This window comes from Dipteris shenzhenensis, chromosome 15 (genome assembly GCF_047967505.1).
Source record: "Dipteris shenzhenensis isolate YYH24624 ecotype China chromosome 15, Dip_SZ_1.0, whole genome shotgun sequence".
NCBI classification, from domain to species: domain Eukaryota; kingdom Viridiplantae; phylum Streptophyta; class Polypodiopsida; order Gleicheniales; family Dipteridaceae; genus Dipteris; species Dipteris shenzhenensis.
In genome coordinates, this window is record NC_141610.1 from 52,532,040 (window position 1) to 52,555,728 (window position 23,689).

The 23,689-nt window shown below is 47.8% G+C and overlaps 1 protein-coding gene across 2 annotated transcripts in view; it reads right to left on the reverse strand.

The window, feature by feature from the left end:
* Positions 1-647: 647 nt before the first annotated feature.
* Positions 648-23,689, reverse strand: part of LOC147893965 (uncharacterized) — a 110,543-nt gene continuing 87,501 nt past the window's right edge. For both annotated transcript variants that reach the window (XM_087386067.1, XM_087386065.1), the window contains exons 8-9: positions 1,384-1,483; positions 648-1,173 (exon numbers count right to left, since the gene is read on the reverse strand). In XM_087386067.1, the coding sequence (XP_087242193.1) occupies positions 997-1,173; positions 1,384-1,483 (277 nt within the window). In that variant the 3' untranslated portion in view covers positions 648-996. The remainder of the gene's footprint in view (positions 1,174-1,383; positions 1,484-23,689) is intronic.

The window sequence follows — 23,689 nt, forward strand, 5'->3', positions numbered from 1 at the left end:
GTTGGCATTAAGGGGGCCTATGCCGAGTTACCTTAATCCCTATGAGTAAGTGCTTTGTCTAAAAATGAGGATACTGAAGTCAAAAAATCTACACTTGTATGCTGAGATCATCATAACAAATGCATAAACGCTTTTAAACAGGGGGAGTTGGTAGGTCGTTAATAGACCTGGCAGTTACACTATTAACATAATCTACCCAACAGGTTGACAAGCAATATTATCATCAATATAAAATGCCTACAATGTCAATAACTACAATATGCCAGCAAGTCTATGAGACATAGATTTAGTGGCATTGTTAGCAACATTTGAAAAATCAGAACTGGTCAGTAGCACTATTAAATGACCCTCTATATGGCATGAGAGCAGAAGGTTTTCTAGCGAATAACATTTTTGGCTTATCGTTACTTCCCTTGATAAAGAAGAAAAATCTGGCAGGTATCTATTAGACTAGCAACAGCATATGATCAGTATTAAATAGGTGCGATGCCAACAACCAAAGTATGAGAACAGCTGTAAGAAAAACAGGCATAGTGCATCACTAATCATTTGACAAAACCAGACCTGAAAAGTAGCCCTATTAGATACCCATACCAATCCATATACTAATTGATATCATTAATGAAATGTGTTATGGAGCAAAGCCTGCAATTGAAGCACTATTGAAAAATGCACAAAATATTGCAGAATCTTTAGCATGACAACTTTGGCCAAGACTGAGCGAAGCTCATGGACAGTAGGTAACATAGCTTCAGAACAATATTGATCATTTTGAACCTTTCTTAAAGATCTCTTTAAGAGTAGCTTATTGTAGGATTGATGGAACAATCAAATGCATACATGAAGAGAGACTTTCTCAATACAATGAAGCCCAAAATCAAAGCTTTTGAGGATGGCTGATTTTTGGTGGTTAACTCAAAACAAACCTTGAAGCAGAAGCAGATGCTTTGGACTTGCTCTCTTATGATCTAAGAATAAAGATTGCAGGTAGCAAGATCAAGTAATTCGAATGAGAAACACCATGAGTAAGAACATGCAGCACACGACAAAAATAACAAGCCAGGTCAGGCATCCTGTCTTGAAGCTCTGTGAGTAAATGCTTTGAGCACGCTTGTTTGCTTGGTTCGTTGATCCCAGACTGCGTTCAACAGCCTGTTCTGTAGAGTCAAGCACCTAGGGTAAGGAAGAGAACTGATCAGTATTCATTATAGCAAACCAGAGAGGGCTGGCTTCTTTCCCACAACTACAAGCAGTTTTGTCTCATCCTGTTTTGAGTCCCAAATCATCAGTAATATTGAAGTAACTTCCCCATAACCAAAAAACGAGATAATTCGCCCTATGGCTTTATTCATATTTAAACCATAACTCATGCATGTGACTCACTTTTTCAGAATCCAACACAGCACGATTCATTGAAAGGCTTGTTTCCTTCATTTGACGTGCATATTCAACCATTTCATCTGTCAGATCTTCTTGTAGATGCCTGCCAAGGTTTTGTAAATCAACCAAACAGTTACAAAAATGCTGGTTTACTATTAGTACTTTGCAAAGCGTTTTCTGATTGTTTTCTGATACAACCATTTGCACTATCTAGGAGCCAGGTAGCATCAGCACAAGGCAAGTTGCTAAAACCACAGAGGAGCAGTTGAAATAACAAAGGGTATATGTACAAAGGTCGCAGTTAGATGATACACTGGTAACTATGAAGTACACCAACATACTCTTACTCGGATATGATATTCTGCATTGGTAAGTCCAGACTATCAATGTTCACCAGGAAATTCTGAAGCCTTTCAGCTTTACAGCATGAAAGAATGTCCAAGAACAAGTAAACAATTCCTGTGTGTTAACAATAAGCTGCAAATTTACAATTATTAGACTAATGGTACTCCTGGACTCCTAATGAGAAAATGGCTTTAAAAACTTATCATTTAGTTCTAGTACTCAGGAAACCGATGAGAATAAAACTCTCTCGTCCTTATTCTTCCTGTTGAATAAATATCAATTAAATATGCTTGCTAACTATAAAGCAGACCAACATACTGTTACTCGGGTATGATATTCTCCTAATGAGAAAATGGCTTTAAAAACTTATCATTTAGTTCTAGTACTCAGGAAACCTATGAGATATAAACTTTCTCGTCCTTATTCTTCCTGTTGAATAAATATCAATTAAATATGCTTGCTAACTATAAAGCAGACCAACATACTGTTACTCGGGTATGATATTCTGCATTGGTAAGTCCACACTATCAAAGTTCCCCAGGAATTTCTGAAGCCTTTCAATCTCATAGCTTTACAGTATGAAAGATACCATGAAGGCATGGCAATTATCAAAGAATTCTACGAATTCAAATCCAAACCAAAAGACTCTCGGTCTCAAACAAGATGAATGTTCCTCCGACTCGACCTCCTGTAGGCTACACACAGTACACAAGCGCCCCTCCCTGGATAGACCCTCTACTCGGCCACTCTCAATGCAGAGCCTATTGATAAGTGGTGTGTGTGGTCGATGTGGTGGGTGGTACCGTGAGACGGGGTGTGGAGATGCTGAAGAAGAGGTAGGTGTGATCTGCGCTCTAGTCGAGGTGGTGAAACAGAGAAGTCAGTGAGGAGCAATGTGAAGGCACGGGATCCCATGATGTAGTCAACTATGCTTGACCCTCCCCCATGTGGAAAGCAAGTGAAGCCACCTGAGGAGGGCCACAGCTTAAGACCATTATATATGACAAGACCGTGAATCCTACCCATATCCAAAAGTGTGTGACTGTATGATGTGATTGGTCCCCGTCTATCAGCAGATACTCGTACCAAGCCTGCCTCACCAAGGTCAATGTCTAGCAGCAATATGATATCATCTCGAAAGTCCAAAAGTGGTACCTAATGTATGCTTGTCCTTGCGTTGAAGTCCCCAACTAGAAGGACTTCCCCATGGCTCGAAAAATCTAAGATGTCTGGATGAAGAGATGCGTACGGCGATGTCTCTCCCTCCTCACGTATATCACTGGCAAAGTGGGATGTCTCAGGTGGAAAGTAGCATACTGCTATATAAAGATCACGGTTACTTGTGCGCCGGATCCGGACCTATAGGAACCTAGAGTGTACATCCCTCCTCTCCAATGAGATGACTCCAAGGAGAGCTGATCTATAAAGTATTACCACTCCTCTGGATCGTCGCACTCCGTCGGTCTCCCTGGTCTCGTCTCTGAAAGTTAACTCCCATGTGTAACGGCTGATGATCGGTAGCAGGCGCTCTGGACTCCGGTGTGTCTCTATGTAGAAGACTATGTCTCATCCTGTGTATGACTCCGAGAAATTCCCCGGATCTGACCATAAGTTACCGTTACATTTCCAAATGGTACACGATAGGGTCTCGGTATCCTAGGTCTCATAGACCCCGCTCCCCTATGGGGGACAGCAGGTAGGTGCCCGACAGGGGCTGATCAGGAGTATACCATCACAAACAACAGCCCACTTCCCCTCCTTGCGGACCACATCCCGTTGCTACAAAAGGGCACGTCGCTCCTCAATCTGTAGGGGTGTCAAGTCCTCATCCATATACATCTCTAGGTGATCCTAATATCCTGTCGGATCCCGTGGATGAGCTCCCCTTGCTCATGTATAGTGCAGGCCAGCTCCTGGACGAAGTCTGTCTGCTCCTCACCGAAACGGGTCAGCTCAACCTCTCGTGCTCAGACACTATGTAACTCCACCAAGAGGCTATATCAACCGTCACGTGGGGTGGCTCTGGGAAAGCCAGGCCCCCGTGGCAGTTGGAACTTGAAAGGAGCTGGTACAAATGTGGTGGGACGGGGCTGAATATTCGGTGGCTGTAAGGTGGGATAGATGAGCTGAGAGGTGGGCAACAAAGGCCTCTAAAGCGTGGGCATGGCGAGACCTGCTGATGAAGGAAAGGGTGGCTGGCTGAGAGGTAGCGGTGATAGGACGGAGGCATATGGGGCAGTCCCTCACCCAACTGGTGATGCTAACACCTCTGATGTCGGTGTTACCATGTTCAGGGACAATGGTGACGCTCCCCCTAAGGCTGAGGTGGGTGACAAGAGTGATGTCACTGGTGATGGTGATGATGTGGAGACCGGTGTAGAGGCCTTAGATGGGAACTGCTGTGCGGGTCGGTGGAGAGGTCAATGTAGAATCCAATGCGGGAGTCGATGTAGAAGTCGAGGCCGCTTGTGTAGAGGCCTTGGTGACTTTCTTTTTTGTGGTAGTGCTATCCACCTGGAGGCCACTCCAATTGCTGCATTTGTTCATGTCATCAAGTGTGAGTTGAAGGCACTTGGAGAATCTGAGGCGCAATGTGAGGCAGAGTTAGGAGGTGGTAAGGGGGTTGAGAGGCGGAGCAAGAGAGCTGAGTGGCTTAAGGGGGCCGGGCTGAGAGGAGGCACAATGGAGGGGAGGGGTTATGTGCCATGGCAAAGGAGGGGCAGCAGCAGCAGCAGCAATGGCGGGCCAAGCGGGGCTAGAGCATGGCGGGCTAGGAGCATGGGCCAGGTGGTGGAGCAACACAGGCGAGCGAGGCGGGCATGGCAGGGAGCAGCCTAGGCGGGCTGTTATGCAGCCTAGACGGGCTGCCAATGTGCAGCCTAGTCAGGCTGTTGGCTGCCCAGGGAGCCCCGCAACACCAGCACACACACACACACACACACACACACAGTTTATTAATGTCCATGGGAGACCATAGGTCTATGGGACAACAAAGAAACCTCCAAACTAATACAACTGATTTAGGAGGGCACAAGGCAGCTGCCAAGGAGTGCAAAGAGCAACCCCAAGTTATTTAGATTACCTACATTTTAGACTGAAGTAAAAGAGATAATCGGCCATACATCAGTTTAAGACTGAAGAGTCTTTTGATTTTGATTTACACTCCTTGATGAGGGCTATACCCTCACGATATACTGCCCGTTTTCCTTCCTTCCTAGCAGCCCTGACCTTGGCTAGTTCCGTTGCTTTTTGGGCTAGTTGGCTCGTGTGAGGTCAAATCTTAGTACCTTTCAGCTTGTATGATTGGCGTAGAAACTTTAGTCGTATATCCCTTGAACTAACTCTTACTACAGCATGTCCATTGGAATCCTCGTCATCATCTCCCACCCATTCAATGCTAGGAGTAGCTGCTTTGATGTTTGCTAAAGTCTCATTGTATGAGTCCTCAACCTTGAACCAACCTTCTAAAAGCCCCCCAATCCTGATCTTCAATGCATTCTCTCCTTTGGCTTGGTGTTCCTTGATTTCTACTTGGATATCAGTCTTGCTTGCCTTTGTGTCTACCTCTACAATCACTTCTTTTTTAATGTTTTGTACATCAGCTTGTACAAGATCCTTCACTGTACAAAGTAGTTGACGGTTAGGAGGGGAAGCCTTGTATGTCTGCATTGCCTCATCAGCCACGTCATGTTTACCAAATCCTTGGAGAGCTTGTACTCGAGCTGTGAGAGCGTCTACTTGTCGCTGTAGATCTCTCACGTGTTGTTGTAGAAAATTATTCTGATCGTACTGTCCAAGGACAGGTCGGTCAAAACCACCTCGATAGTATGTCTTTGCGTAGGGAGAGGATTCCCTGGCGACTGAGGAATAAAAAGGTTTCCTCCTAGAAGTAGGTGGTATTGGGGTTACAACAGAGGGAGATTTCGAAGATAGGTCAGGCCATTCCATTTGAGCCATATCTAAAAGTGACGACCTTAGCATCAGGAGGAGTTGTGCAAAACCTTTTCTTTGGTTCCACGGAGTTCTCAGATACATAACACTCAGACAAGGCTAGTTGCGGGTAGTGACAATCCAGCATGGAGTTTGTGTGGGGAGCAAACTTCGAGTGTTCTTTGAAGATTCTGAGGAAACAGAACGGCGACTCTCTCCCAAGCAGGTGCAGGATTAGTTCTAATTCCTTCAATTCCAATCAAGCAATTTCCATAGGAAGAAGGAACATGCCGATCGCACAATTGGATTCTTGGCCTATTATGCAATAAGTTCAACTGCTTTTGAATACATGACAGATTGACTGTTTAAAGGCATGACGAGTGGCTCGTAAAAAATATTCAAGTGAGGCACAAGGTACATAAGAAAAGGTCTGATGCGCACGCTACTGTATTGAGAGACGGGAACCTAGCGTAGACATATGACTTTCTCTATAGAATCTCAGCTGAATATTCTCAGGAAGACTATATATATATTGAGCTGCATAGTGGATCAGCTGTTCTGTTATTACGACACTCTTTTCCCTGCCTACGTGAGATCTTGTTTACTAGTCAGCCATTCTACATTTGTTGAGTGTAATCGATCCTAACCTTTAGGGCCAATTATGGGTTGATGATGGAATAAGACCAACCAATGTAACCGGCCACAAATTTTAGGGCCAATTATGGGTTGACAATGGAATAAGACCAGCCAATGTAAACGGACACAAATTTTAGTAAGGCCGCAAGATTCGATTCTGAGTACGGATATGGCCTCATCCCCGGACAGTGTTTCCACTCATGATACAAAAAGTGCTGGGCACAGCCAAGCAGACATACACAAGGCAAAACATTCATGGATGAAGATTCCTAATGAGAATTGTAGGCACAGCTTGATCAAGCAAGGTGGGATCTTCTCTTTCACAAGCTGCAAAATCCTCGTGGTGAGGAAGAGCTTGAAAAGGCCCCTTAGGACCAAGCCGCAAAGAGACAGCCAGGAAGAAATCACCAAGTTCATCCCCATCGCTCTCTTAGCACTCTGCAAGGGTCTTAGCGAACCCATTGCTTCAGCCCATTGCGGATTGTATGGGTCATTCTGTGATGGTATTGTCTCATAGGCCCACGAGGCCTCCCGAGAATGTTAATACATCTTTCTTTTTCTTTCTTTGTTGGTAACAAGCCATGCCAAAAAGGCAAGAAAAAGAGTAAGAAAAGCAAAAAGTCCTCATCTTCCAACTCATCCACTTCCTCTAGTTTTGCCTCTTCAAGTTCCTCTTCTTCCTCTAGTTCCATCTCTTCATCCTATTCTTCCAGCTCACCAATTCCAAGTCTAGAAAGAAAGAATCTCCCGATGAGAAGAAGACTGCACCAAAGGCATCTACACTGAGAGAATTTAAAGAAGGCGGTAAGTTTATATCGTTTATCACATATATTGGTCAATATGGTCAGCTTGACGAGGCTATGCAATTTATTAAATAGTTTGATGCTGCTTTTGGCTCAGAGAATTTCTGTGAGTCCTCAAAGCTGCATATGGTCAGCCTGCATCTCACTGGTACAACCAGTGCATGGTGGACTACACACGACTGATGGCTCAGCCCCAAAGGATTGGAAAGGCTCAAGAAAGAATTTTATAAACAATTCATGCCTAAACAATTTCGAGATCATGTCCTTCTCAGTTGGAAGAGTTTGCAAATGGATACAAGAGATACAGTGGAAACATACAATCAGAAATTTTGGGATGCCTATTTACAAATTGCCCCTTTTAAGTAGGTCTCTAAGGAGACCCAACTCAAAAAGTACAGGGCTGGTTTAACTCCCAAGATTCAGGTTGTTGTAAGTACGCAGCATATAAAAGGAATACACGGTATCATGCATTCAATCTCTGCGTCCAGACTTATGCATATGCAAGACCCTTCTACATTGGCATCATTACAAGCAGGGACAGCAGAAAAGAAGAAACTTGGCCCACCCAGGTTTGAGAAAGAGGGTACCCCAAGACTGAAAAGAAAGAGGCTAAGCCTAAGAAGCGGAGGGGAAATCAAATGCCAAGAGTGAAGGGTCACGTAGACAAAAGAGAGCACGTACAAGGTACAAGGGTCGATGAGAAACGCTGTCACGTCAAACTAGGATAATAGAAAGGAAAGAGTACAAAGTACTTGTACCTAGACCTAGGACTAAGTGTCCTAGGTGTCACATAGGACTAAGTGTCCTATGTGACCTAAAAGGCACTAACACTACAAGTGCCTATATTTATGCCTACAAGGCACATACCATGACCTATAGGGCATCACTAGAACCACCAGGAGATGTCCTACAAACCCCCCTCCATGGGATGGGCTGAAGTACTCTGGAAACGTCTCAGAGTACCTGGTATTTTCTGGTCATGGTGGCACATGTTCATCCAAAAGGATATAGCCACCTATGAATGTACAAGGGATGTCAGATCATGTAACAAAGGGAACCAAGTGTAAAGCCTATCGAAAGACTTCGAACTTGGGACGAGGAACTGCCTTTGTAAACATATCTGCTATGTTGTCCTCTGTGGGAAGATAGGACAACTCTATGTCTCCTGCTGACAACCGCTCCCGAACATAATGATAATGAACTTCAATATGCTTGGTACGCACATGAAACACTGGCTTACGTGCAATGGCCAAAGCCCTCTGGCTGTCAGTGTAGACAATAGTGGAGGATGTCTGGCGAATACCAAGATCTGTAAGTAACTGTCGAAGCCAAACACACTCTACTGTAGCGGTGAAAGCTGCCCTGTACTCAGCCTCACAACTAGATGTGGCAGCTGTTGGTTGCTTCTTGCTGAGCCAAGATATACATGAATTGCCAAGCAAAAAACAATTGCCAGTATGTGACACTCTGGTGTCGGAACATCCTGCCGAGTCACTATCCGTGTAAGCATGCATGGTAAGTGAACCTTGATCACCATAGAAGAGGGCTAAATCCTAAGTGCCTCTGAGACATTTGAAGACTCTCTTCACTGCCTGCCAATGCTGTGAACTGGGCATGTGCATGAATCTACTGAGCTGAGATATTGCATACTGTAAGTCAGGTCTGGTGTGACATAAATAAATAAGGCATCCAACAGCCTACTGATAAAGAGTGATATCATATGGTGGGCCCCCATAATGAGTTGAGAATTTGAAGCCAGGGTCCACTGGAGTAGAGATTGGCTTGCAATCCTCAAACTGAAAATGATCAAGGAGCTGTCCAATATACTTGGACTGAGACATCATGATACCCCCCTCAACATGAGCAAACTAAATGCCCAAATAATAATGGAGCTGTCCCATGTCTGACATGTCAAAAATCTGCTGCAAATCAGCCTTGAAAGCTGCAATTTGCTGAGTATTTGCGCCCGTGATGAGCATATCATCCACGTATAAAATCAGCACTAAAAAATCAGATCCACTCTCACGGACATAAAGAGTGGGTTCTGTGGGACTATTTTGAAAACCAAGGGATAGTAAGTGTGCATGAATTTTGGCATACCATGCCCTGGGTGCCTGCTTCAAACCATAAAGGGCTTTTCTAAGCTAGCATACCTTATTTTCAGAATTAACAACCTCAAAGCCAGGAGGTTGTGTGACATATACTTCTTCCTGCAGATCCCCATGAAGAAAAGCAGTCTTGATGTCAAGTTGGTGCACTTGCCAATGATGATGGGTTGCAATGGCAATGACACATCTAATGGTAGTAATCTTGGATGTGGGAGCAAATGCCTCCTCAAAGTCAATGCCTTGTTGTTGGGCATACCCTTTTGCAACAAGACGGGCTTTGTATCGATCTATGCTGCCGATTTTCTTTTTAATTTGTAGACCCACCGGGTTCCAATGGCATGCTTGCCAGGAGGGAGATCTACAAATTCCCATGTGTCATTTTTAGCAATGGAATGTAACTCAACTCTCATTGCATCCATCCACTCTTTGCTGTCAAAAGCATCTTTATGGCACAGAGGCTCTTGATTGCAAGCTGTAGCAAGGAGTGCAAACTCAAGAAAGTGACCATGTTGTCTATTCCTTGACCTTGTCCGGGCAGCAAAAGGCTGATCTTGTTTGCTTGTCCCTCAATGTATCAAGAAGCCATCTGGGAACTTGCCTTTGTTGTCTATTGACAGCTCTTTCTTCAATGACTGCATCATATCATTTTGTGCTGGAAGAGAAACCTGCAAATCAGCATGGGGTAGTGGCTGATTATTGCTTGGTGGAGGGCCTGCAAGAGGCTCATGTTGCTGGTCAAAGTCCTCTTCTGAGGATGGCAAAGGTAACCAAGATTCAAAGGCATCAAACATGTCAACATCTGGCTTAGCTTTGCAGTCCACAAGAGGAGAAGCTGAATGTTCAGCAAAGATTACATCTCTACTGACAATAATCTTCCCAATATTTGGTTGATATAATCCATACCCTCTGCTGTCCTGGCTGTAACCAATAAATATGCATTTGATTGCCTTGTCATCAAGCTTATGTATCAGCTGAGATGGTACATGAACATATGCAAGAGACCCAAAAACTCTCGTGTGTGAAAGTGAAGGCTTCCTACCTTTCCATGCTTCATAAGGTGTAACAGTCTTCAATGCCCGTGTAGGTGATCTATTCAGCACATAGTTGGCACACATCACTGCATCAAGCCAAAATTTATTGGGCAATGACTTGGCTTTAAGCATGCATCTGGCCATCTCCATTGTGGACCTGTTTTTCCTTTCAGAAACAGGATTCTGCTGAGGAGTGTAAGGAGTAGTGCATGAGTGAATAATGCCCCGTGAAGACAGAAATGCATCAAACTCCTTTGACATATATTCTCCCCCCCTATTTGTTGAGGGTGACAAGCTTGCATCCTGATTCATTCTCAACCATATTCAGCCACCTCTGAAAGCATGAGAAAACTTCAGATTTGGCTTTTAAAGGCTATATCCAGCAATATCTTGTGAAATCATCAATGAGAGTCATGAAATATTTGTACCCTCCAATGGCATTTGTCCTCATTGGGCCACAGACATCACTGTGCACTAGCTGCAATTTCCTTTGTGAGAGTTTTGGACAATTCTTTTGAAAAGGAAACCGATGCATCTTACCCAAAAGACAACCCTCACACACATGTTTGGAAACTGTGTGACTTTGAGGTACATCATTTGCCCTCTGCTGTGAATGTAGCTTTGCAAGAGCTCTATAATTGAGATGACCCATTCTCTCATGCCAAAGATGAGTTTCAGCAAGCTGTGAATCTGAAATTGCAAATGCTTCAATAGAAAGTGCAGCTGAGTGATGATCAAGGTGATAAAGCCCCTTTTGCAAAGTGCTAGTGAGAACTATGGCATTGTCATCACGAAGATCATAAACCAGGCATCCGTAGCTATCAAAAATCACTTTGAAACCTGAAGTAGCAATTGCTGAAATTGCTGAAATTGAGGTCAAGTTGACCTCAATTCCAGGCACAAAGAGAACATTTGTCAAAGTGACAGGATGACTTGAAATAGATGTGAGCTGCACATCTCCAATTCCTTTTACAGCATATAAAGCATTATTAGCACATGTGACAATCCCCCTCAAGGTGCATCAGCTAAAGAGTGAAACAACTGTCTGCAAGATGTGACATGCTTAGAAGCACCACTATCAAAGTACCAGGACCGAGCATCATCAACAGTGGAGTGCATCAGCTTTGGAGGGATCAAATGAGCAATGGAAACCATCCTGAAGAACATGTGCATGTGAAGCATCTGCTGGCTCATGGGATTCAATAGCATGTGAGGCATTAACTGTCAATCCTGCTTTCTTTTTCTTTGAAGCAATGCACTTCCTGCATTCTGAAATGTCATGTCCAGGCTTGCGACAATAGTTGCATCTTTTCTTCTTTTACTTATCTGCTGTATTTTTAGATGCATGGGAGGAATTGCAGCTGCTATGCGCAGATTTTGGCTTACCCATAGGCTTGGAAGCCTTGCCTCTTCCTGTCTGCTGTGAAGCGAATGCATGATCAGGAATAATGGCTTGTCTATTAGCTCTACTTTGCTCTTCCTGCAAAAGCAAAGTAACCAGCTAATCAAAAGAATAGTGGTCTGGATTACCCATGGCCACTAATCGAAGGGTTGTAGCAAACCCTTGATATGTATCTGGCAGTCCATTTGGCACCACCTCATCAATGTTGGCAAGTTGTTCCATGAGGTCCTTGACCTTTGTCAGGTATGCATCCATAGAGTCACCTTCATTCATACTGACTTCCTATAATTGCCTTCTCAAATATGCAACACGTGCTTCATTGCGAATCTGATAGAGAGAAGCCAATTTGCCCAAGCATCCTTTGCCGTCCTGCAAGACCGGATGTGTGGAATAATGATTCTCTTGCATGATAAAGCAATACATGAATGTGCATTTGCATCTCTTGCATCCCATCTTGTCTGTTCCTGAGTTGGAAGAGTAGTAGCAGGAGTGCTAGAGGATGAGGCATCAGGAGAAGTACCCCCTGCAGAGGGACCAGCAGTAGAGGCAACCATTGTAGCATTGGCTGGCCTCAGATCAACCCCAGAAACAATATTCCACAAATGCTTTGCAACTAGAATATGTTTCATAAGATAAGACCACATCGGATAGTTGGTGCCATCCAACTTATCATCTTCACGAAGAACGCCAAATAGATCTTGATTGTTCCCAGCCATAGCAAATGTGATACCCTGAAAGAGACCTGAATACCCAAAAGCCCCAAGGCTATCACTGCAAAAGCTGGCTGTCCAAAAAAGACAGCAAATATCTGCAAATTTTCGACCCAAATCAAAGGGCAAATGCAGATCTGACCCAAATGTGACTCTGGCAAGCAATGTTCACTACAAAAACAGCAAATCTGGCAAAAGCCCCAATTTTTGTTGACCTGAGTGATGACGTGGCACAATGTGACAGTCCTGAACCTGAAATTAACTTCTAGTGCCACTGAAGGTTGAAGCTCAAATCTGGTGGGAAATGGATCCCAAGTTAGTCGTCCAGTTGAGAGGGCCACCTGTAAGTGTAATGGAGCTGGATAAAGGGCTGTAGCAGCAGCTCGAGATGAAAAGGCAGCAGCAGCAGGGCTGAAAATGCCTCAAATCAGCCTCGAACTGAGTGTAGAGCTGCAAGGCACCTTTGGAACAGCCTCTAGACAAGTCGCGACTGGTAGACGCCTAGTGTAGAAGCAGTTCAAAGTAATTTCCAGCAATGAAAGGCCTTGAACTAACCACGAAGAGCTGATATGGTCCACGAAAAAAACTTGAGCAAGGTCCTAGAGCAGTCGCCTCAGCTTGGAACCAGCAATGAGGCACATTTTGGCGATGAAAGAGCGCTGGAAGCCTGGGACAGCAGCTAGAGGAAGCGTACGGGATCCGTATGTGTATCTGTACGGACGTCCGTATAGGTGTACGGATAGTACGGAAAAGTGGTGCAGGAAGCAGATCTGAGCTCTGATACCACTGAAGGGTCACATAGACAAAAGAGAGCACGTACAAGGTACAAGGGTCGATGAGAAACGTCATCACGTCAAACTAGGATAATAGAAAAGAAAGAGTACAAAGTACTTGTACCTAGACCTAGGACTAAGTGTCCTAGGTGTCACATAGGACTAAGTGTCCTATGTGGCCTAAAAGGCACTAACACTACAAGTGCCTATATTTATGCCTACAAGGCATATACCATGGCCTATAGGGCATCACTAGAACCACCAGGAGATGGCCTACAAAGAGCTTACAAAGGAAAATCTCAATTTACCCTTAAACAGATTGCCATTCTTCATAAAGAGGAGAAATGTTTCAAGTGTGGAAATGAGGGGCATGTTGTAGTCCAGTGCCCTGAGAGGCCTTCAGCCTCAAAGGAGCAAAAGAAGCCTCAAGAACCGCCCATGCCAGTGGCGGGAGGACTCCCAAATGTTCTGGGAAGAATCAGCAATCCAAAGGAAAGAGAACTTTGCCTTGCTTGGGGTAAATGAGAGACCAATAAACACTTATACTATTTGACACTTATACTATTTGACCTAGGTGCTAATGCTAACTTCATATCAAAAGACTTGGCCCTTAGGTTGGGAATCAAGACAGAAGAATCAGGCACGGCTTTGGATGTAGATCAAATGTTTCATGGTGACCCTGTGCCCGTGACCCCATCGATTGGGAAGCTCAGACTGCATGTACAAAGTTATGTGGACTAAGGGAGACTTTTATATTTCACCTCTTAAGCATCATGATGTAGTTCTTGGGATGCCATAATTTCACCCTAAGGAAGTGAAGTTGTCTCTTCCAGGGAGAGTGTTGGATTTTGTACATAAGGGTTAAGCCCAACAGATTGTTGCAGAGAGTAGAGGGAAGACTATCCCCATTATATCTGACACTTCCGTTTGTTTCTGCGTACATCATTTTCACTAAGGAAAAAGATTTTAAGTATGCATGCTATGTAGAATGCTTTTGAAAAAAAAAATTTCAGTTTCTTGAGAGCTTTAAAGATTCTCACCAGAGGATCATCAAATAGAACTTATGCCAGAGAGTGAGCCACCTAATAGGCCACCCTCTAGGGTGAGTGCAACATAGAGAGAGGAAATTATGGCCCAGGGCTGATTCAGCCCAGTTCTTATCCCTTTTGCTCACATGTACTCTTGATTCAAAAGAAGGGTAGCTCTTTTCAAATGTGCGTGCATTATTGCGCCCTTAATAAGATGACAATCATCAATAGATTCCCCATACCACGCATTGATGAGGTGTTGGATAAGTTGGGAGGACCTTCAATATTCAACAGGATAGACCTTAAAACCATGTACCATTAAATCCACATACAACCGCAAGATGTGCATAGGACCGCATTCAGAACCACCTTCGGCTTGTATGAGTATTTAATTATGCCTTTTGGTCTGACCAATGCCCCTACCACTTTCAATAGAATGATGGACCGTATCTTCCGACCTCATAGGCACCTTCTTCCATGACATTATAGGTGTAAAGAAGAGCACAGGAAACATATTGATATTGTTTTCAAGAGCTGCATAATCATCAACTCTATGCAAATAGTAAAAAGAGTGAATTCTTCCTAGCGGAGATCCACTATCTTGGACATACCATGGGATACGAATGGGCCTCGCTAAAATACAAGCCAAGGATGGCCTGAGCTGAGATCCATACATGAAGTACGCAGTTTTCTGGGTCTTTGTTCCTATTATAGAAGATATATCAGGCACTTCGCTGATATTGCTGCTCCCCTTCATGATTGACCAAAAGAATGCAGCCTTCACATGGGGAGAGCAGCAAAAGACAGCATTTAACACTCTCAAGGAGAAGCTAATTACAGAGCCAATTCTTATTGTTGCCAATCTGCATAAGCCCTTTGATGTGGTATGTGATGCCTATGGAGAATGAATTGGGGCTGCTCTTCATCAAGATGGTCACGTGGTAGCCTAGAAAGCCGCAGATTACGGGATGCAGAAAGACATATGGGGATTTATGAGAAAGAATTACCAGCTGTAGTGCATGTCGTGACCACTTGGAAACATTATCTTTTCGGAGCTGATTTTACAGTTAAGACAGACCATCAAAGTCTCATGCATTTCTTAACTCAAACCAAGCTCTCGGAGAAGCACATGAGATGGGCAAATTTGCTATCCATGTATCGTTTTCAGATGGTTTACACTACTGGAGCTCAAAATAGAGTGGCAGATGCCTTGTCCCAAAGGCCCCAGGTCAATAATGTTACCATTACCTATTATGTGGACCTTGAGGAAATAAAAAAGCAATATGTCAATGATCCAGACTTTGGGGAAATAATACAGCAGATGCAAGAGGGGCAGTCTACCAGCCAATACTCCATGAAAGATGGGTATCTGATGAGGGATGACTGCTTATGCATTACCAAATACATGACACAAAATATTATGGAGGAATATCATGCACCTCCATCCCCACATCGAGGGATCACTCCTACGATCCAAGATCTGGAAAGATACTTTTATCAGCCAATCATGCGCAAAGACATACATTGTCAAAACGTTTAATATGACAGATAGAAGGCACCTGGCCTAGTGGTGCCTCTTCATGTGCCCCAGGCACCGTGGGAGAGCATAGCAATGGACATTATCTTCAATCTACCATCTGCCCACGATCAAAGACAGGGAATGATGGGATATGGACTGTTATAGACTGATTTAGAAAACAAACCCATTTTATTCCAATAGGGAAGACCATTAAGGCAGACCATATTTTTTTTGCGCAAAAAAGTAGTGCTAGTTATATTACTTGAAAGCGAGAGTACAAGAGGGCCTAAAGGCCAGCAGGCTGCAATCACAAAATGGATACAGCCCGAGGAGCCAAAATGCTAATTACAAGCCTCTCAGGGCATAATCATCGGAGAGTGGACAAACAGCCACGGTGGGGGGGCGTAATGCCACTGAAGACTCTGAGCAAAGTGCTGGAAGAACAACTCCCGGTGGTCCCAGTCGCGAAGGAAGCGCCGTCTCTTTTCCTTCCCTGCCCGGGACTCCCCCTGAATCTGATCCCACTGACCCTTGAGCGTGTGAATGATCGTGCTCCAAATGTCTGCTAGGGTCTAGGTAGTAGAAGAAGCCTGATCTCCTACGGTCTGCGCGCATCTGGAAGTCCACATATGCCAGCCTGTAATGCTCCCTATGATCTCCCAAACTGGGTGCCGAGTCATCGCTCCTGCATCTATCTCTGTCAGATGCCAAGGGAAGCTGTCCATGTATGCCCAGGTGGCCTGCGTGATGAAGAAGACGGGATCCTGCCTAGAGAACTCATAAGCCAAGTGATGTCCCATCTCAGTGCTGCACCAGCAAATGGCTCCTCAAGTGATCGGTCCTAGCTCGGGTGCGGCCCTCGCTAAGATCCCCATGACTCCCTTCCAAACTGTCTGCGCATGCGAGCAGCTCCAAAGGCAGTGCTTCAGGGACTCCTCCTGAAAACAGGTCTGGCAGTGCCCCTCCTGCCCCATCTGCCTCAGCCAGCTGCCAACTGGTAGCCCCTTGTGTGCCACCATCCAAAGAAAGTAAGAGATCTTCCTTGGCCGCCAGCTTGCCCAAAGAGTCTTCCAGAAAGTGCGAAGAAAGACCAGAGATATCCCCTGGGCATACCAACTATGTGCCTATGTGGGTAGCCCGCGCTGGAGAGCCCCAAGAGCACGCCTAACAGTACGCGCACTATAAGAGAAGAAGGGGGTAGGGTTCTCTGAGGTCTCCAATGGTGGCCAGCGCCACTCCCCTGGGTCCCACTCCACCTCTGTCAAGGAACGGTCTTCCCATATCCTGAGTCTCCAGTCCTGGTCCTGCATAAGCAGGGGGTCTATATGCCACGTTTTCCCTTGCAGCCCTACGATGCGAAGGCGCTGCCAGGGAAGCTGGGGGTCGATCACGGCCTCTCTGCTCTGTAGGAAACTATCATCGGCGACGGAGAAGAAGTGGATCGAAGAGTCCGAGAAAAGGCCTGCAACCACCAAAGGAATGCCCCGTGGAGTGAACTGACCTAGCCACCTCTCATCTCCCGGGAAGAGCTATCCGGTGACCATGGGAATCCTCCAACCTGCAGGAATGGCAGCATCGATCTCCGCTCGCCGAGCCTGGATCCCACGTGCCGTACCTACTGTTGCTGCCAGCTCGCCTGGGCTCAGCTGGCTGTAGACGTCCCTCCAAACCCGGAGCAAGCGCGCGGGCCCACGCGCCCAGAGCGCCCAAGGGATATGGGATCTCTCTCCAAGCTGGCAACCTATATCATCTGTCACCTGGCTGCTCCAGTTCAGGGGCTGTCTGTCTATCTCCTCTCGGCAGCTAGGGGAAACCTGGGAGAGGCTGTGTCGCAACTTCCTCCAGACCGAGACGAGGCTACGGAGGAAGGGGAAACGGGGCTGAGTCAATGGGGCAGAAGTGAAGATCCACCGAATAGATGGCTGCCAATCACCCCCTCTCTGGGGGGGTACATGCGCTGAGACCATGCTGAAGCAAGAGCTTCCACGTCTGCCCTCCTGGGGTCAGACCGCGGATGACTAGCTTGCCAAGTAGTGCCTGACTCTGCAGTTCTGAATCTATGATGCCAAGGCCGCCCTCTGTCTGGGGGAGAATGACCATCTGCCAGGCGACCCGGGCTCTGGTGGTGCCGGAACCATCTGAACCAGACCAAAGGAAGTTCCGCACCAGTCTCCTCAACTGGGTTACACATGATCTCGAGAAACACCAGCAAGAGGCCACATACCAAGCAGTGGCAAGGACCTGGTTGACCACAAGGGCCCTGCCTGCCAAGGATAGCCGAGCCGTGCTCCAGAAAGCTAGCTTCCGTCGTATGGAGGCTAGGACCGGCAAGAACTGCTGAGCCGGCGTGATGTCCAAGCCTACCTAGAATCCCAGGTAACGTGTCGTACGTCCTCTAGGGATCCAGCGAAACCCCAGGAAAATACCCCACTGTAAGCTGGCTCCCGGATCCGTAAGAAAACCAACTGACTTATGCCAGTTGATTTTCACCCCAGCGGCTAGGCAAAAAACCTCTAGGGACAGTCTCACTCGCTCCAGTGACTCGATATCATCCTGCACATATAGGGCTGTGTTGTCTGCATGCTCGGAGTCCAGAAGTTCTGCATCGTCTCGAATAGGGAGACGCATCCCGCGAAGACCAGTGGTACGGGCTCGTAGGAAGTGGGTCATGGCCTCCGCAAAAAATAGAAAGAGGTAGGGCGCTAGCGGACAGCTCTGACGCACCGAGCGCTCGAGGGTGAATCTCTCCCCCATCCTGCCGCTGATGATAACCCGGCTGGAGGCCGACCTGTAGAGGCTAGCAATACCTTTGATTCACTCGTCCGGGAAACCGAATCGGTCTGACCATGAGTCCTGAAGAACTCTCTGCACATCCTGTCGCCTTTCCTAGCCCAGAAGGACTTGGAAGCATGAAACGAGAACTCTGAGCGTCGCTAGGTGATCTCCTCTAGCATGGCTCGGGGCCCGAACCTCCTACTATCTAAGCTCCTCAGAGCCTGGAGAAGACTGCTGCATCCACTGAATCGAGGCGAGATCTCGTCTGAGACCCCTCTCCTTCGCCCAACACTGCTGCCTGACCTGAATCACCTCCTGCTAATAGATGAGGCTAGACTCAGCAAGCGCCTGAGCTACCTGTGCTGCCATATCCCCCGTGGGGTCCCAATCGTGCTCCCACAGGTCCACTATCTTGCTGCGAACCGCTGCTCTGGAGTAGATGGAGTTTGGGATCCGGCATGAGCATGGAGGTGAGGAGTGAGAGGCTGAGTCCAGAACTAGGATGACTGGGGCATGGTCTGAGAGTGTCGTCCCTGAAACCACTCATGACACTCCACCTCTACCAAGCGCCCAATCGCTAACATAGAAACAGTCCAGCCGCTCCAGAAGTCTGTCTCCCTCCCTCTTGTAACCCCAAGAGAAGTCCAGACTCCCTGTCCATCTGCGAAAGGAAGGCTCCCTCCAGCTGTCCCGACCTCCCACTGCGAATAGGAAGGAGTCCCAATCTGCCTGCTCTGCCTGAGCTATACCGAGGAACTCTGGGCCCCGTCCCTGCTGATCCTCTAGGGTCTCAAGGTTGTTGAAGTCCCCTCCTACAATCCAAGAATCCATCTCTGACAACAAGTCTATCAAGGATCTCCAAAAAGCGGCTCTCCGTCTGAGATCGGTCGGGGCATGGATATTGAGGATGCCGATACGGGATCCCTCAATATTCAAGCCCACCCAAAGCGCACGTCCTGGGATCAGAGTGCCAAAACCACACATGCTGAACTAGAGAAGCGTCAATGGAGGTACAGACACCCCCGCTCCTCCCCTGCTCGCCAACCGAAGGTTCCTAGTAGGTGTGGGAGAATCCTGTGAGGACCTTCCCACAAATACTGGTCTGAGAAGCTGAAAGCTTGTGTTCTTGCAATAGGAGCACATCTACCCTTCCCACCAAGGCTGGCTGGAGCTCCTGTCTGAGCACCATCTTCCTAGGGCCGCGGGTTCCTGATGAGTGGAACCCATTGACGTTCCAAGAGATAATGCGTATACTCATGAGGAGGGAAGGTGGGCCACAAACAGCTGTCTGCTTGCGGTCGAAGTCGAGGTGGTCGGAGGATGTCCAGTGTGCAGACGAAGGCGCTTCTGTGAGGGTTTCGAAGGAGAGGCCGGATCATCGGACCCATCCTCTAAAACCTTCAACAGAGGGGCGAGGCCCTTCGTCCTATGGTGGTAGGCTCTCTCTAACCAGCTCGACGCCTCTGCCAGGAAAATACTGTAGAAGCCCGCTACCTCTGAGGTCCTCCAAGGGCGGAGCCCTTCCGCGTAGACCCACTCCAGAGGTGGCCGAATAATGACCAAGAGGCGAAAACGTTTGGCGCTGTGGCGCCATCTCAGACGAACGTCACCCTCCTTCCACTGCTGCTGAAGAAGCTCCGCTGCTTTGCTACCGATCCAATCCTGCACCTACTCCTGGGACTGATCTCGTATCGTCTCCCAAACATTTTCATTCGTCCATTGCTCATTCCCTTCACTGGAGATAGTGAAGGAATAGCTAGGACCATCGTGAGGGGCAAGGACGGACACCTTACCCTCCGCCCCCTTGCGGAGGAAGAAGATGCTGATGTCTAGGCATGTAGGGAAGGAGCCAATACCCGCTGCATCTAGATAATCCCAAGGTCCTACTCGATAAAACTCCAAAGGTAGAGCTCTAGGAGCAGCCCTTGGGCGTGGGGACGAGGATGAGGAGTCTGAACCAGAGAGAGGGGTGCTGGCCTTCTGCGGGGAAGGGCCTCTCCCCTCCGCCTGGCCAGGAGGGGTAGGCGCGGGGGAGGTCTGTGCTGACTTCGGGACTGCAGGTGGCTCAGGCGGAGAGGGAGGTTCCCTCTCGATCATGCTCGAGGAAGAGAGGGGAGCGAAAACCACCGGTGCTGGGGGGGATCTTGGAGGGGGGTGAGGGTCGGGGGACCGAGGAGGACGGGGGAGGGGAAGGAGGGCGGGGTGAAGGATGAGGGGAGGCTGGCTGATCTTCTCCTTCCCTTTCCCCTTCCCCTTACCGGGCTGCTAATGAGTAGTGACCACAGGGGGGGGGCTCTTGTTGTGGATGGGAAGGCTTTTTTGGTCCTGCTTTGTTTCCCTTCCGTTTTCTTTTGACCTCCGTCCAGCCTTCCCCTTCGGGAGGAGGTGTCGCTGCCTGGTGGGGGGGATCCTGAGTTGCCTGGATGGGGGCCTTCTGAGGTTCTGTACCCGTGAAGCGAGGGCAGGAGCGCATCTGGTGCCCGAAGCCATGGCATCTGAGACACTGATTTGGGTGACCAGTGACCAGAATGCGCTGCGTCCACCACACCTGTGTCCGTCTCGATCTCGAACTCTGAGGGGATGCTCTGCGGATCTAGGACTGCCACTTTGACACGTGGCACCCCTTGGGCTGCCGCCGCATCAACGTAGGTGTTCTGCATAGGCCAGCCAAAGTGCGCCCCCAGGTCCTTGATGATCGAGCGAAGCTCGGTTGCGAGACCTGGGAAGATGAGGGTAACTGGATGGCGAGGAATGCGAAAGCGGGCATCGAAGTCCGCTACACTGAAACCCCTATACCATGGGACCATAAGGATATCTTCCCACCCACAGAAGTAGGGGATCGCCTGACCATATCGCTCGCAGCCTGTGCTGAGGAGAGCTTGAGCCAGAAGATACCACGTCCCATGAGTGCAACCTCCTCAATGTGGTTGTCCTCAAGGTAGAGGGTGGACTGCAACCAGTCCCTGATGTCTGCTCGTGAAGGGGAGTAGCCAATGACTCTCCCATAAACAGATGTCTGGGAGAAGTCCGTGGCGGCCTGCTTCACCAAGGAGACCTGGTGCTCTGTCAGTGTTACGCGATAGGCTGATGGAGGGGGGGTCCGTCTGGGCCACCGATTCCGGGCTCGTGGCCACCATACCGCACTGACAAACTGCAAACGCTCCAAAGTCGGGGGAAAGAGAAGGAAACGGAAGAGACGAGGATGGGGGGAGTGGTACGGAGGCGGGGGAGGGAAGAGGGAGGGATGGAGAGGTACAGGGAAGCAGGGGGGGAGAGGTGGTGATGAAGGGGCGGATGGCGGAGGAGGAGAAAAAGGGGGGGGGGGGGGGGGGGGGAGCGCAGCGCAGGGAGGGTGAGAGGAAGGGGGAAAGGGGGAGGTGTGGCAGCGCCGCACGAGAGGGGGTGGGGAGGAGAGGCGAGGAGGAGGGGAGAAAGGGGGGGCAGCGTTGTGCCGTAGCGGGGGGGGCAGGAGGGGGCGAAAGGGTGGTAGCGCAACACGAGGGGGGGGAGGCGGGGGGGGAGCTGAGAACGGAGAGGGGAGGAGCGGAGCGGGGGGGGGGGCGGGGAAGCGGGGAGGGAGCGGAGAGGGGAGAGGGGAGGGAGGGAGAGTGGAGAGGGGAGAGGGGAGAGGGGAGAGGGGAGCGACGGGCGGAGGGCCGCGCGGGAGGCGACGGTGAGGGAGGAGGGGGAGGGGAGGGCCGCGCAACGCGAGGGGGGGTAGACGGGAGCGAGGGCGGGGAGGGAGTTCGCAGAAGCGCGAGTCTGTTATTAGGTACACTTTAAGGCAGACCATATGGCCAAAGTTTTCTTGGCTTAGATCTTCAAGCATCATGGTAAGTCCCTCATTAGTGACCCAGATCCTAGAATGACCAGCCTATTTTGGAGAGCTTTATTTTACAACTTGGGGAAGAAGCTGAATTTCTCCTCTACTTTTCACCCCAAGACAGATGGTCAAAGTGAGATAGCGAATTCCACAGGACTAGACTTTTTGAAATGCTATGTGGCTGATCAAAAATCTGAGTGGAAGAAGTATCTTCCATTAGTGGAGTTTGCATACAATAATATAGGTCATAGCCCACAGGAAAAGACCCATTTGAGGTCATCTATGGAAAGATGATTTTACCACCGATCCTGAGTACAAAAGATGAGATATTTGCAGCTGATCGGTATGCCAAAGATCTCGAGACAGCATTTAGCCAAGTGCGGTCGGACAGCAATAAAAAGATCCCAAGAGAAGCACAAGAGAGTTGCCAATAAGCACAAGAGATAGCTAGAACTCAAGCCAAAGGATTGGGTACTTTAAAGTTTGAGAAAGCTAGGCTCCGCAAGCTCAAGGACAAAGAGAAATTGTATTCCAAACCGTCTCTCAGGTAACTATGGACCCTACCGGGTTAATGAGGTAGCTTACAAATTACAATTACGCTAGATCATTGAAAGAATCATAATGCCTTTCATGTGAGTCTTCTAAAGAGATATCATGGGCGGAGAATATAGAGCTTATTTCGGAACAAGAAGTGGATGAGTTGGAGAAATGATACGATCTCCAAACAAAAGGGCTTTCAAAACTGTTCACCGCCTAGCCATGGCTTCTAAAGTCCTCCCTGCCTTCTTGCTTGATGAGGCTCTCTCTAGTAACCCTCCTGAACCCAATGCTTGCCACGTGGCCTCATGCCTTGGTGCCATGTGTCCCATAAGAGACCTTACCATTCTATCCCTCTCATAGAGCCCATTTTCACCTCTTCATTAATGTCTAGGCCTAGGCGTAATCCTAGACCCAAACCCTCTAGGCTCATAGTATGCAAGCATCGTCAAGCCCTCTAGTTTCCCGCCTGACCATCATCACACCACACGGTTCGGAGATTATGGCTGACGTAACAAGGAAATCCTCCAACCAGACCAAATTGTGTATCATACAGTGCACAAAGGCCCCCAGGGCAGGGTAATTTACAGGTACCTTGTCAAGTTCAAGAACTATTCGACATTAAATACCAAGTGGACGAATGAAGACATGTTGTCTAACTGTCCATAAGCTTTTGATCTTTACAAAGAGGCTTTTTAGTTGAGGTCAATTGATTAGAAACCGAAGGGATGTCACCAAATTGTAAATATTCCAAGCAAGAAATAAAGTTGACTTTTTTTCGATTGTGGTCAAAGAGTTCTTTTTATTTAGTCAAAGCATTGACTCCGGTCAATGAGCCTTGACTCCGGTCAACAAGTCTTGGTTCCAGCCAAGAAGGTTGACTTGGGTC